The sequence below is a fragment of the Canis lupus genome, chromosome 24, assembly GCF_003254725.2.
Source record: "Canis lupus dingo isolate Sandy chromosome 24, ASM325472v2, whole genome shotgun sequence".
In the NCBI taxonomy this organism is placed as follows: Eukaryota; Metazoa; Chordata; class Mammalia; order Carnivora; family Canidae; genus Canis; species Canis lupus.
This window is the reverse complement of record NC_064266.1, coordinates 18,314,987-18,329,915: the sequence shown is the minus strand read 5'-3', so window position 1 is coordinate 18,329,915 and position 14,929 is coordinate 18,314,987. Positions and strand designations below refer to the sequence as shown.

Here is a 14,929-nt window from a genome sequence, read left to right as displayed (position 1 = left end):
CCCCGGTCGCCGGGCCCGGTTCCCCCCAAGGACTGTGCCCAGCCAAGACCACTTCCCCCGCGGATCCCGGACTGGCTGGGGCGGGTGAGGGAGGGGTGTCCGCGCCCGCTCCCCACCCCCGGACACCGACACAGACACTCGCGGGTGCATTTTAAAAGGTTTATTTCTGCAGGCTGGGGGGGGGGGGGCGGGGGCCGGGCCGGGCGGGCGGCTCAGTAGACGCCGGGCGGCGCGGGCTCGGCGGGCTCGGGCGCCCCCGCCAGCTGCACCAGCCGCAGCAGCAAGGCTCCGGTCGGCCCGTCCAGCTGGGTCGCGTTGCTCCGGTCGCTGGCGCGGGCGCGGCGGTGCAAGCCGGCTCCCTCCCGGCACTCGGGCTCGGTCACGCAGCTCTCTGCGGGGGCCACGGGCTGAGCGCGGCGCGGGCGGGACCCAGGTCGCCCCCCCCCCGCACCCGGGGGCCGCCGCGCCCGCCACCCCCTGGCCCCCGCCCTGACCCCGGGCCACCCACCGTCGTTGCAGCAGATGCCGGCGGCGGCGCAGCGACCCCCGCTCCCGCACGGCGTGCGGCCCGACTGGCAGGGCGACGGCAGGTAGTTCTCCTCCTGGCAGCGCAGCGCCTCGGCCGTGCCCACGAAGCAGCCCAGCTCGTCGCCGCAGCAGATGCTGGGCCCGAAGCAGCGCCCTTTGCCCCCGGGGCCGCAGGGGAGGCACTGGCGGGAGGGCGGGAGCGGGGTGAGCGCGGGGGCCCGCGAGGCCGGGGCGCAGGCCGCCCCAGTCCCCGGGATTTCAGGTGACTGAGGACAGGCCCTCAGCATGCTCCCCTTTCGTTGAGCGAGGCTCCCTCGGTGGGCCCCAGCCCTTTCTCTCGGCTCTGGGGTGCACCGCCACCCAGCTGCCACCCTTGCCCCAAGGCAGGCCTCCTTCCCCTGCCCCCATCACTCAAACTCGGTCTCTAGTACCCACGGCCCCAGCAGAGGGTCCTTCCTCCGGTTTCCTGTCCAGCGTCGCAAGCTGCTGGGCCTCTGGGTCCAGACCTCAGCTCCCGGCCGCAGTGCCCTAACTGTGGGTGGCATCAGCCCAAGCCCCCAGGTACAGGCATGGGGCACCTCACTGACTCAGGCTTCCAAAGGTGCCAAGCAGAGGGAAGGGTAGTCTGTGGGGGCGGCCCTCGGACCCACTCTAGTTTGTTCGATAGCTCAAAATGAAGCCACCTGTGGCCTGGGCCTGACTGAGCCTGGTCATTGGATTTCCTTTGGCTCTGCTGAAAATGGAATAAAAGGGAATTGACTGGACATGCAGCGCAGGAGAATTGGGCTAGGTTCCCAGCAGAACTTCCTGGCAGGAGGTGGCACCCTCACTACCACAAGCTCAGAGCAATGGCCAGCTTCTGTGTGGGGCCCCCGGGGGGCCTGTGGCTAGTAGAGGGGGAAGGCCTCCATACTGGCTAGGACAGAGGCGGTCGTTGCTGCGAGGCCCTCCCTCCCTCACACAGGATGCCTTGCTGTCCAGTTGTCCTGATCTGCCCCAAGCCCCATTCCTGGAGAAACACCGTCTTGCCTGCAGCCCTTGCCCGGATGGGGATGGTGCCCAGGAAGTCCTGCAGCCCGTCCTCGCCTGCCCGGCAGCCTGGCCCCCTCTGCCCAGCCATGCCAAGCCTCCTTTCTGCGGGGCTCTTCCCCTAAAGCCTGCCTCTCCCACCACTTCCCTCCTTCCCAGCCCGTCACTGTAGAGCCAGCCCAGGAGCTCTGTCCCCTCAGGCAGCCCTGAGATGGGCCACGGTCGTACCTGTCTCAGCTCCAGATCAGACATGGCCCTCTTGCCACCCCTAGGACAGTTCTGGAAGTAGCAGGCGGAGGTGAAGGCCAGCAGGCCCAGGAAGCAGGCGGGTAGCAGCATGGTGTCCGGCATCCTGGTGCAGGTGGGCACAGTGTGCGAGGCTGCTGTGCCGACTGTGCTGCGCTGCCCTCGCTGGCTGCCTATTTATGTCCGCAGGTATTCCCTTGGAGACGACGTGGTCGCCACCCCCCCTCCCCAGCGACTCCCCAGGAGCCCACGACCGCCAGGTCCCCAGGCGTCAGCAGTGATTCAGGCATCTGGGGATGCACGTGGACCTGTCTGTGGGGGGGCCTGATGGGGAGGGGTGCGGGCCTCCGTGCTGTCACTGGCAGGCGTGTGGCTGCGGTGTGACAGGAGCTGCTGTGACCATGACTGTGGTTCTCTGGATCTGGGGAGACAGACGGATGGGAGCAGGGGGTCTTGTGGAGACCATCCCCGACCTTTCTGGCTGCCCAGAAGAGGCTTGGGGTCAGTGGGCCCGGCCCCAGACACAGCCCCCTGAGGAGGTGGAGGGGGCCTGAGGGGCTAGTGTGCAAGGAGCATGGTCGGCCCCGGCCCAGAAAGGATGGAACAGGGTCAGGTGTGCAAAACCCCATCAGGAGACAGCCTCAGGAGAGGATAAGTGACCAAGGACAGCACACACCCAGGGGGCTTTGTCCCCACTGCATTAGCAAAGGAAATGGCTGTCTGCAGCTTAACGTCAGACAGAGCAACTGCAGCCATGAAGCAAGGGACCAACATGGATTCTGGGGAGTGGGCAGGCTTGTGGGGGAAGCTGAGGACACCCCCTCACACACACACACCCAGAGCAGGATTCAGACCCAGTAAGGTTCAAAGGTGGGGGGAAAGCCACCTGCTGCAATTCCCAGCCCTACAAGGACCCCAGTTTATGCGGCCCCGGGCAGGTACCATCTCAGGCCTAGGGTGGAAGTGGAGGCACAGGAGCTTTGGTGTAGGGGGACTGGAGGAGCCACTGCCCATTGAGCCTTGCCTGAGAAAACAAACTTTGGTTCATGCCCCCAAGCTGGTGGGATAAAGGTACAATCTCCATTTCCTGGGCTGCCGGAGTGCCCTGCTGGTCCTTGGAGCCAGGCTGGCCATCCTCCTCCTCTCAGGATCTGTTCCGCTCCCAGCTCTCCCAGCCCCGGGCTCTTTGCCTCCTCTTCGGGGTGCCACAGGAAAGTTCTGGCTGCCTTCTCCCCACCAAGTGCTGTAAGGGATCTGGCGTCCCAGGGAGGGACCTCTCACACTCAAGATCTGATGCCAGGCTTTTCAGGAACATCCCCTACAGACTGTGAGGATCCTGGAGCCTGAAGCCTGTCAGAATCTGGCCTCTGTTGCTCAAAACTTCATGACTCAGGCAGGTTACCTGACTTCTCTGTGCCTCATCCTCTCCCAGTGTAATGTCAGGAATTTACTAACTAGTAGCCACCTTATAGGGTTGTGAAGACTGAAATAATGGAATATATAAGAGCTTTAGGAAAGTTCCTGCACCATCATAAAGCTAAGTAATAACAGTGTTGTGTTATTGATGCCATTATTCTTATTAAGAGCTGAAGAGAGTCTTCCAGAGAGAACAGCTTCCTGGGCTAACCCAGGAGGGACATTTTCATTCCTGTTATGGGGCTTAGAGAGAAGCTGGGCCCAAATTATTGCTCCCTTGAAACTCTTGGTTATGGTAGAGGCCACATGCCTCATTTAGGCCAGCTGTGTGGCTTTGGCCTGGCACCTTACCCTCTCTGCACTTCAGGTCCAAGTTATCATCTGAAAATGAACGGGGCTATACTAACTGAAGGGGTCAGGGCCTGGGACAGGCCAGGACACCCATGTGCCAACTATCTGTGTCTACCAGGATCATCAGTCTAAGAGTTGCCTCCCACACCAGGCCCCCTTGAAGACCCCAAATACCACTGCCATTGAGATGCCAGGGGGCCTGCTTCTTCCAGTACCCACCTTCTTGGAACATGCATGGGCTAGAAAAAGTCTTGTTACTGTGCTGTCATTTCAAATGTATCACCTCACATGTCGCATGGACCTTTTGGACACCCCACATTCCTATACTCCCTTCATATTTTCAAATCTACTTTTTCACACTCTCTCTATCCTTACATCTCCTACACCTGAGCTCATGGATCTTTATTCACATGTCATGTCATTTTAATTTGTTTTTTTTTTAAGATTTTGTTTATTCATGAGAGAGAGAGAGAGAGAGTCAGAGACATAGGCAGAGGGAGAAGCAGGCTTCATGCAGGGAGCCCAGTGCAGGACTCAATCCTGGGACTCCAGGATCATGCTCTGAGCCAAAGGCAGATGCTCAACCGCTGAGCCACCCAGGCGTTCCCACATGTCATTTTAAAAGGGAGGACTTAGCTCTTTTACCAGTCCCTCTCCACCCCACCCCTGGCCACATGCTCTCTCACCCACCATTTTCTGGATATAATGATGTCATGATGGTTAGATCAGTATTATGAGTTAGACTTCAAATATACTCTCCAAGCTAAGTCCTATGGTATATTCTGATAATCTTTTCATCCTTGAACAACTTTCTGTGTTCTCTGAAGTTAGTGATTGTCTTGGGTTTTCATTGTGGTCCATCTACTATTTTCATCCAGAAGTCAATATTTACTCTTCAACTCTCTCCATCTAGGCTCTGCCCAAACCAATGCACTGAAACTCCTAGCATTAAGGTCATACATTCCCTCTATATTGCCAAATTTTGTGGTCATGCCAATGTCCTCTTTTAACATAATTCTCTAGCAGCATTTGACATGGTTGAGCACTTGTCTCTTTCTTTCTTTCTTTCTTTCTTTCTTTCTTTCTTTCTTTCTTTCTTTCTTTCTTTCTTTTTCTTTCTTTCTTTCTTCCTTTTCTTTATTTTCTTTCTTTCTCCTTTCTTTCTTCTTTCTCCTTCCTTCCTTCCTTCCTTCCTTCCTTCCTTCCTTCCTTCCTTCCTTCCTTTCTTTTCTTTCTTTCTTTCTTTCTTCTTTTCTTTCTTTCTTTCTTTCTTTCTTTCTTCTTTCTTTCTTCTTTATTTCATTTTATTTATTTATTCATGGGAGACATAGAGAGGCAGAGACATAGAGGGAGAAGCAGGCTCCTTGCGGGGAGCCCAATACAGGACTGGATCCCCAGATGGGGATCATGCCCTGAGCCAAAGGCAAATGCCCAACAGCTGAGCCACCCAAGCGTCCTGAGCACTTGTCCTTTTTATGTATTTATTTTTTAAGATTTTATTTATTGATTCATGGGAGACACGGAACATGAGAGATAGAGGCAGAGACACAGGCAGAGGGAGCAGCAGGCTCCACACAGGGAGCCTGACTAGAACTCAATCCCGGGTCTCCAGGATCACAACCTGGGCTGAAGGCGGCGCTAAACTGCGGAGTCACCCGGCTGCCTTTTTTTTTTTTTTTTTTTTTAAGATTACTTGTCCTTTTTAAAACTATACTTCAGGGGCTCCTAGCTGTCTCAGTCAGTAGAGCGTGCAACTCTTAATCTCAGAGTTGTGAGTTCAAGCCCCACATTGGATGTAGAGATTACTTAGAATAAAATCTTTAAAATAAAATAAAACAAAAAATAAAATAAAATAAAATAAATAAAATAAAATAAATAAAATAAAACTACACATCACCTTGGGCAAGCCACACCTGTTCTTGGGTCACCTGCTTGATGTACTAACCTCACTTCCCATCTCACTGAGGACTTAAGGGAATCAGATGAATGTGCTAGAAAGGTTAATATTTCCTGAAAACAAAGAGTTGCAAGTCTCCAGGTTAAACTCAAATCTCAGAACTGTCTTTAAAGTACTTCTTTCCCGTTAAACCATCTTTTCTGAGAACAGGTAACAATTAACTGCCTGGTGTCTGTCCACTCCTGTTCTTTATTCTTTTCTCAGATCAACCTTGTGCCCATACCACATGACATGCATACTACCTGTCGGAAGGTGGTTGGTCTCATTTTCAAAGGGCCTCTGCTGCCAGCAGTAAGTCCACCTTTCCCTGTCCTCACCTGTAGTCTGGCACTGAAGGTTAAATGGGGAGTTCTGAGAAGAAGCCTGGATGGGCACACCTGGCAGGGTAAGGTGTGAAGGAGCAGGTGGCAAGTATATGTGTGTGCACGCACAGGACACACACAGGCTATAGAGCACGTTGACCCACAGACCGCAACAAAGACTCCCATAGCACTGAGCCTGTGCCAGCGCTGGGCCAAACTGTTCACATGCATTTCCTTCTTGAATCTGCATAAAACCCTGAGAAGGAGACAGTATTATTTATTGACATTTGCAGACAGGAAACAGGGACAGAGAGGTTGAGGCACTTGCCCAAGGAGGCACAGGTAAAAACCAGCAGGACTGGGCCCCGGCACCTGTGTTCTTCAGCACTCCACTGCCTTGTACCAACGGGCATTAAACCACCAGAACATTAATATTTACTGGGATTCAGAGCTGGAGGTCGGTGATCTTGTGGCGGGCTCACGGTTCAGGGGTGTCACCCGGGGCTGCCTAACTCTCTCTGGCACCCTCTACGTGTCTGGGTATCTCTCCTTATGGCAAGGGGGCAGCCCAAGTGGTTCCCTCCTTGGAGCCTTTCCCCTCTCAGGGACTCTCACTCTGGCCCAGGGGCCCCACTCCCAAGGCTCTCCGGGCTGGGCAGGCATCTGGCTGTGTGTTAGGTCAGGCAAGGTTCATCCCAGGGCTGGGTGTATCCGCAGGCTCCTTCTAAAATGGGGTTCTGTTAGCGAGGAACAGGAGGGAGTGGCTGCTGGCCCCAGGCTGGGATGGATTTGTAGGATCCTATAGATCACTTAAAGTGGGAGGACCCTGTGGCACAGAGAAGCTCAGTGTCTTGTTCAGGGTCACACAGCTAAGCCTTAACAGGGCTACTGGGTGAGGAACCCTCAGCCCCCAATTCCTACACCTCCCCAGGCTGCAACTGGTCTCAGCCCAGGATCTCACACATCAACTACCCAGACTGATCACACCACTTCCCTTTCCCACTTCAAGACCCGTCCATGGCTCCCCCTGGCCTACTGGACAATGTCCAAGCATTTTAGCATCACCTTCGTCCATGGCGCCCTCAACCCCAAGGTTATGCTTCTCCCAGCCAGGACTGCAGGGCCCTCCTCTCTTGGTGCCTTTTACTCAGTTTTTCAAAGAATCAACCTTCTGGGGCAGCCCCAGTGGCACAGCGGTTTAGCGCCGCCTGTAGCCCAGGGCATGATCCTGGGAGACCCAGGATCAAGTCCCACGACAGGCTCCCCGCATGAAGCCTGCTTCTCCCTCTGCCTGTGTCTCAGCCTCTCTCTCTGTGTGTGTCCCTATGAATAAACAAAATCTTAAAAAAAAAAAGGGGGATCCCTGGGTGGCGCAGCTGTTTGGCGCCTGCCTTTGGCCCAGGGCGCGATTCTGGAGACCTGGGATCGAGTCCCACGTCGGGCTCCCGGTGCATGGAGCCTGCTTCTCCCTCTGCCTCTCTCTCTCTCTCTCTCTCTCTCACTGCGTGCCTATCATAAAAAAAAAAAAAAAGAGAATCAACCTTCTGCTTTTATTGAAGGTCCGATTTGTTTCATTAATTTCTACCTTTATCTTCATTAATTTAATTTTATCTCTTGTCTTTGAGTTAATTCCGTACTTCTTTTCTGACTGAGTTGCATGCTTGGCTTATAAATTTTTTTTCTTTTTTTAAAATTTTATTTTTATTTATTTTTTTGGCTTATAAATTTTCAATCTTTCTCCCTTTAAAATTTTTTTTTTAAAGATTTTAGGGATCCCTGGGTGGCACAGCGGTTTGGCACCTGCCTTTGGCCCAGGGCACGATCCTGGAGACCCGGGATCGAATCCCACGTCGGGCTCCCGGTGCATGGAGCCTGCTTCTCCCTCTGCCTGTGTCTCTGCCTCTCTCTCTCTCTCTCTCTGTGACTATCACAAATAAATAAAAAAAAATTAAAAAAAAAAAAAGATTTTATCTATTCAAGTAATCCCTACACCCAACATGGTGCTCGGACTCACAACCCTGAGATCAAAAGTCACATGCTCCACCAACTGAGCCAACCAGGCACCCCTCTTCTTATTAATTTTTTAAAAATATTTTATTTATTTATTTGACACAGAGAGAGCACACAAGCAGGAGGAGCAGCAGGCAGGGGGGAGGGAGAAATGGGCTCTCTGCCAAGCAAGGAGCCTGATGTGGGACTTGATCCCGGGACTCCAAGATCGTGACCCTGAGCTAAAGACAGACAACTGACTGAGTCACACTTTTAAATATATGTATATATTTAAGAGATTGTATTTATTTATTCATGAGACACACAGAGACAGAGGCAGAGACATAGGCAGAGGAAGAAGCAGGCTCCTCGCAGGAAGCCCTATGCCCAGGACCCTGGGAACATGACCTGAGCCAAAGGCAGCCCCTCAACCACTGAGCCACCCAGGCATCCCTTAACTAATACATTTTAAGGCTATAAAACTTCCTTTGTCCCATGAATTTTGATTTGTAGCTCCCTTACTGTCATTGGGTTCTAAACATTTCATAATATCCACACTGATTTACCCTTTTTCCTTCTATTTACAAGAGCTCCAGGTTTTTGTTTTATCATTATTTTTTACTGTTTCTGTAGCCAGAAAATGTAGCCTATGTTCTATGGATTCTCTGGAATGTGTCGAGAACCTCGTCATGGCAAAGTGGGTGGTCCTGTTTGATGATCGTGTCTGCTAATGTTACACAAATCCTTGAAAAGCAAGAATCGGGTGGTCAAGACTGATTTGAATGATTGGAACCTTCTCGGCCCTCCTTAGCGGTCCTCTCCTCGGAGGGATGGAGAGATCTGCCAATGCCTTTCGCTGCAGTTGTGCGGTTGTCCTGCTTTGAAGATATGCTGTTCGGTGCAGACAGGTTCTGACTGCTGTGTATTCTTGATGGATTATTTCTGTTATCATTAAATAAAATCTCTTTATCCTTATTAGTATTTTTGCCTTAAATTCTATTTGCCTAATATTACTGCTGCTACATTCTCCTTCCTTTCCCTCATCCCTTCACATCCCATCTTTGTGTTTTAGGAATGTCTGTTGAAACTACACGCCAGGATTTGATTTATCACCCCTGAGCGTTCCTGTTTTTTTCACAAGGTGGAGTTAATCCAGTGGCATTTGCGGTGATCGCTTGGACTCATTTGTGCACATTTAGCTTTTGTTATCTATTTACTATGACATCTCACTTCTTCTCCCTTCTTTCTTGTCTTCTAATAGATTGGCTATCTTTTTTTTTCTTTTTGAAGATCTTATGTCTGGGTCATCTCTATACCCAGGGTGCCTAGGTGTCTCAATTGGTTGGGCATCTGACTCTTGGTTTCGGCTCAGGTTGTGATCTCAGGGTCGTGGGATTGAGCCCCACATAGGGCTCCCGCTCAGCACAGAGTCTGCTTCTCTCCTTCTCCCTTCGTGCATGCTCTCTCAAATAAATAAATCTTTTTCAAAAAATATTTTATTTATTTATTTGAGATAGAGGGAGGGAGAGCATGAGGTGGGGGGGGGGGCAGAGGGAGAGGGAGAAGCAGACTTCCCACTGAGCCAGGAGCCCGATGTGGGGCTTTTGAACTCACAACCCTGAGATCAAGACCTGAGCTGAGATCAAGAGTTGGATGTTTAACTGAGCCACCCAAGCCCTTAGATTGGTTATCTTTAAATTTTATTTCTATTCTTTTAGTACCATACCTAACCAAGGTCTGAGGTTGGTCATCTTCCTCTCCTCCTCCAGAGCAAGATGAATTCCCTAGAATGTTTTTTTTTTTTTTTAAGATTTATTTATTTGAGGGAGAGAGAGAGAGAGAAGGAGAGAGCACACAGAGGGAGAGGCAGAGGGAGAAGCCGACTCCCCAGTGAGCAGGGATCCCAACATGGGGCTCCATCTCAGAACCCTGGGATCATGACCTGAGCCAAAGGCAGATACTTAATCGACTGAGCCACCCAGGCGTCCCTCTAGAATGTTTAACAAGGAATTCCTTCATTCTCATCATCCATTATATTGTTGCTAATATTTTAGTGTCACCTTGATTTTAAGACTCCTCACTACTCACTGTTATTAAAAATGAAATGGATGGAAACTCCACTCAGCGTTCCTCTGAGGACTAGATATTCTTAACCCCCAGAGGAGAGAAGAAAAAATAACTGTTTCCCAGATCGGGAGCTGCATAGGATTTACTCCCGTGGAAAGACTAGTCTCCTGGAGATGTGTCTCGATTAAATTCAGGAAAACTCTCCTCATTTTCCAAGACCTATCCATCTTCTGCACCAAACAGGGCACATGGCATAACGTCAAGAATAGCTAACATTTACCACATGCTGACAATGAGTTCTCAGCTTATATACTATAAGCCATATGTCATATGACATGACAAACGTCACCATTTTGTTGGTGTGGAAACTGAGGCACCAAAGGGTTAAGCAAATTTCCTGAAGTGCCATAGCAGGTAGGGAGCAGGAGCAGGACCCCAAGCAGCATTGTGCTTTCAGAGCAGCCCTAAGAGGGCTCGCCATCCATGTCTTTCGAGGCTTTGATGGGTTTGCCCAAGTTCAGATCTGCCATTTTTTTAAACATTTTTTATAGATTTTATTTATTTATGAGAGACACACAGAGAGAGACGCAGAGACACAGGCAGAGGGAGAAGCAGGCTCCCCGGAGGGAGCCCGACGTGGGACTCGATGCCAGGTCCCCAGGATCATGCCCTGGGCTGAAGGTAGGACCACACCACTGAGCCACCGAGGCTGCCCTAGATCTGCCATTTTGATGAGGAGACTCCGGGATCTCCCACCATCATGCCCTCAACTTGTTCATCTGGTGCCGCCCGAACTCGCTGCAAAACAACCTGAGAAGGCCGAATCGGGCTGGGGTAAGTATAGAAGAAATTAGACTAGCCATGAGGTGAGTTTTGAAACTGGATCAGAGGCACACAAGAGTTGATTATATTAATCCATCTTTTTGTGTAGGTGTGAAATTTTCCATAGTAAAAAAGCTTTATTTTTTAAAAAGATTTTATTTATTTGAGAAAGAGAGTGAGAGAGAACATGAGAGGGGAGAGGGTCAGAGGGACAAGCAGACTCCCTGCTGAGAGGGGATCCCCATGTGGGGCTCAAGCCTGAGACTCCAGGATCATGACTTTTTTTTAATATTTTATTTATTTATTCATGAGAGACACAGAGAGAGGCAGAGAAACAGGCAGAGGGAGAAGCAGGCTCCATGCAGGGAGCCCGATGTGGGACTTGATCCCGGGAATCCAGGATCATGCCCTGGGCCAAAGGCAGGCGCTAAACCACCAAGCCACCCAGGAGCCCCGAGGATCATGACTTGAGCCGAAGGCAGACACTTAATCGACTGACCCACCAGGTGCCCCAAAGTTGTGTTTTTCTTTTTTTTTAAGTATTAGCTCCAGCTTTTGTGGGACCTGAGGTAAAATATGATCAAATATTTAAAAGTTGTAAGTCAAGCTAACAAAATGTTAAGTAAAGTATGTTCTATCCTTTTTTTTTTTAAGATTTTATTTATTTATTTATTTATTTATTTATTTATTTATTTATTTACGAGAGACACAAAGAGGCAGAGACACAGGCAGAGGGAGAAGTAGGCTTCCTGTGAGGAGCCTGATGCAGGACTTGATCCCAGGACCCTGGGATCATGACCTGAGCCAAAGACCGATGCTCAACCACTGAGCCACCCAGGTGCTCCTGTTCTATCCTCTTGAAAAATATGTGCTCATAATAACCTGGAAGCCCAGGTTCAAATTTGGAATCTGGTTCTCTTGGGAGTTCTGCAGCAGAGCTCGGCAGCTGGGTGGCTGGTCTCTCCCAACAGCCTTATTCTATCCCACACCCCAAGCATGCAAGTGGGCGCTCCAGGCTGCAGGCTTGGGTTCTCTCTGTGTGCTTCACAAACTGCCTCCTCTTGACACTATGCAGGCATGTTTGCACACTTCAGGTGGGTCCACCTGGGCACAGAGAAGAGGGCCCCTCCTGCCCTAGAAAAGGTCATGGGAACATTAGGTAGAGTGTTCCAGGCCATAGTCTGCAGGATCCACATTTGAGGAGGGCGTATCCCCTGGTCTCACCCAGAGGAGGGTCAGAGCTGGCCCTCTAAGGGACGAGGCCAAGACCAGGGTCTCTTAGGCAGCACTGGTTCTTGAAGCCCTCAAAGCTTGAAATCCTCCTTCTCCTCTTCCAGGCTGACATGGTACCCTAAAAATGCTTCATTCTCTCTGCCTCGGAGACCATGTTCCTTTCTTCAGTGAGTCCCCAGACCCTGTGGTGGGTCTTGAGTCAATGCCTGAGTTAGTGGCCAGCCCCAGTGAGTGTCACCTTCCTCTCTGTGCTGGCCTTCCCCTCCTGCTCTGTGCTTTGCCTTCCTGGCTCCCCATCCCCCACCCCAGCTTTCTCCTTAGTAGCTGTCCAGGATCTTGTCATTGGTCCACTTGCTACCAAAGGCAGTGACACAAAACCACCATCTTATGATCCTGGATTCTGAAGGTCAGGAGTCTAAACAGGGCACAGCAAGGACAGCTTTTCTCTGCTCCAAAGTGACTGGGGGCCTCTTTTGGAAAGTGTGAATGGCTAAGGGCTGGAATCATCTGGACACCTCTCCACTCACATGCCTGGGCACCTGGGCTGGGATAACCCAAAGGCTGGGCTCCACTGGGACTGCCGACCAGGGTACCTGCCTATCTGGCCCCTTTGTGTGGCTTTTTGCAGCTTGGTGACCTCGGGATAGTTGCACTTCTTGAGTGTTCCAGCTTCCAGAGTGCTTTAGAGTGTTCTAGCAAACAAGGGTTTTAACAGTGTTCCAGCAAATGAGGCAGAAGTGATGTGGCATCTTATGACAGCCTCAGAAATCACATAGGGTCACTGCTGCTACTATATGCAATTGGTCCCAGCAGCTACAAGCCGATCCAGAGTCAAGAGAAGGAACAGAGTGCTCCTTTGGATGAAGGAGAACTTGGCACTCTGATTGGCAACTGGTCATTTAAAATAGTCACTGTGGGGGCGCCTGGCTGACTTAGTCAGAAGAGCATACGACTCTTGATCTCAGTTGTGAGTTCGAGCCCCACACTGAGGGTAGAGATTACTTAAAAATAAATAAACTTAAAAAAAAAATAAAACAGTCACAGTGGCATGGAGTCAGGAGGAAAGGATGAAGACTAAGGTTTGAGATCCATTTTCCCAAGGACTCTTGGAAAGGGAGGTGACGGAGCAGCTGCAGAAGAAGTAGTGTGGGAGGTGGACTGGAGGTGGATGGAAGAAAGAGGGGGTTTAGGAAGTGCTGCTGAGTAACACCCGGTGTGAAATGGCATTTCAGTTGCTGAATGTTTCTTTTGCTCTGGACCAAGCTGGGCCAGGTCTAGCCAGCCGCACCCAGCTTGCCCCCAGAAACTTTCAGGGTGGAGGCGCCTACTGTCATTTCCGTCGTCTCATTGCCTAGGGTCAATCTGCAGGGCCATCTCATGCATAAATGCGTGCTCCGGCATCTCATTTCCCCTGGTGTTCATGCTCCCCTGCCCCTCCTCGTTCCCAGGGGCCAGATCCCCCCAAGCCTGATCTCATCCTTTGGGTGGGAGGGAGAGGAAGGCAGGAGAGAGGGGTTCTCTCTGGAGGATCCTGGTTCCTGAGACAGGCTAATTACAGGCTTCCTAATTAATGAGCCATCAGGTTGCATTTCATCAGCTGAGTCACGATTGATGTCTGCGCCCTGGACCCAAGGGGAGGTATCAGGAACCATGGGAGGGGAGGCCAACCTGTGTCTCTGCCTCCCCTGACCCTGATTCTCTACCCCTTCTCTCTCTCTCTCTTTTTTTAAGATTTTATTTTTAAGTAATCTCTACATCCAACATGGGGCTCGAACCCATAACCCCAAGATTGAGTCTAATGTTCCACCAGCTGAGCCAGCCAAGCGCCCCCAATCTAGTTCTCTCCACTGGTTTAGAGGGTATCAGACTGCCTGCCTTCCTCCCTATTCCTGCCTCTGCTTCCCAACACCTTTCTGGGACGGCCCCCCAATCTGGCCATCCCTCATGCATTTGATCCCACCAGGATCACGCAGGGCTCATTTGGTGACTGTTTCCCACTCACTGACTGTTTTCCCACTGTTTCTCTTTCACACAGCGTCTCCCCCAGCCACACACATCACACACCTGGGGTTGCCATCTGCAGTGTGGCATGCCCACTCGGGGAAGGCCGGTCCCCACTGCCGTGACTACAGCCTGCCAAAGACCATTCCGGGGCCACTCTGCACCTGCTCCTTCCCTGTCTGGCTCCTTGCTCCATCCCACGTTCTCCTCCTTCAGCAGCCACACAGGATGGGTACTTTTCCATTCACATTTCAGCCAGTTTTCTCCACATACACGAAGGGAATTGTGCTGAGTCTTTGCTGGGGTGAGCAACTTTTATTTTTGTGCTGAGAGGTGTAATATTTTTTAATTTTCGAAAGCTATGCTGTAGCTTGGTCGTGAGTTGTTATTCCACAATTAGACTTTTGTATGCCTCAGGTTCTATTTTGCATGGTAGACTTGGGCCTCAGCAGAAAGGTTCCTGTAGGTCGAGGAGTTGCATGGGCTCCCACCAGATCAGTCCTAGCAGTGCCTCTGTGCACTGCCTGGGGTCCTAGTTCAATGGAGGCGTCCCTAGGGGCCATGCAGTGACAACATACGGGCCACCCTTATAGAGGGGACTGAGTCTGCTCTTTGGCAGCCTCTGCCACAAGTAGAGCATCTCAGGGGTTAGGAGTAGCCTTGGAGTCATCACCTGAGCTTTTCACGGACCTGTTTCCTCCTTTGGGAGTTAAGGATGGGGGCCCTAGCTGGCTCAGTCTGTAGAGTTTGTGACCCTAGTTCTTGGGGTCGTTGATTTCAAGCCCCACCTTGGCTGGAGACCTTACTTTAAAAAAAGAGCTGCAAGGATTAAATGAGGTCATACACATAAAGCACTCAGCAGGTTGTCCCTCGCCCCCACCCTGGGGCAGTGTACTCAATACATAGAAACTTAAAAAAAATTTTTTTAATGCAAAATTTGTGTTTTTTTAAACACAAATTTGGCCTTCAGAGTCTCCATAACCTCCTT

The 14,929-nt window shown here is 51.1% G+C and overlaps 1 protein-coding gene and 1 long non-coding RNA gene across 2 annotated transcripts; one reads left to right on the top strand and one right to left on the bottom strand.

Annotated features, from left to right (window-relative positions):
- Window positions 1-212: 212 nt before the first annotated feature.
- On the bottom strand, window positions 213-1,973 carry LOC112673372 (arginine vasopressin). The gene is made up of 3 exons (XM_025469030.3): window positions 1,786-1,973; window positions 509-710; window positions 213-391 (listed from the first exon to the last, which is right to left on the bottom strand). Exons 1-3 carry the CDS (start codon window positions 1,906-1,908, stop codon window positions 213-215), a joined length of 504 nt encoding a protein of 167 aa, XP_025324815.1. The 5' UTR covers window positions 1,909-1,973.
- Window positions 1,974-11,632: 9,659 nt separating this feature from the next.
- On the top strand, window positions 11,633-14,299 carry LOC118352308 (uncharacterized). The gene is made up of 2 exons (XR_007405714.1): window positions 11,633-11,801; window positions 13,976-14,299. It is a non-coding gene; the product is annotated as an uncharacterized LOC118352308 (long non-coding RNA).
- Window positions 14,300-14,929: the final 630 nt, after the last annotated feature.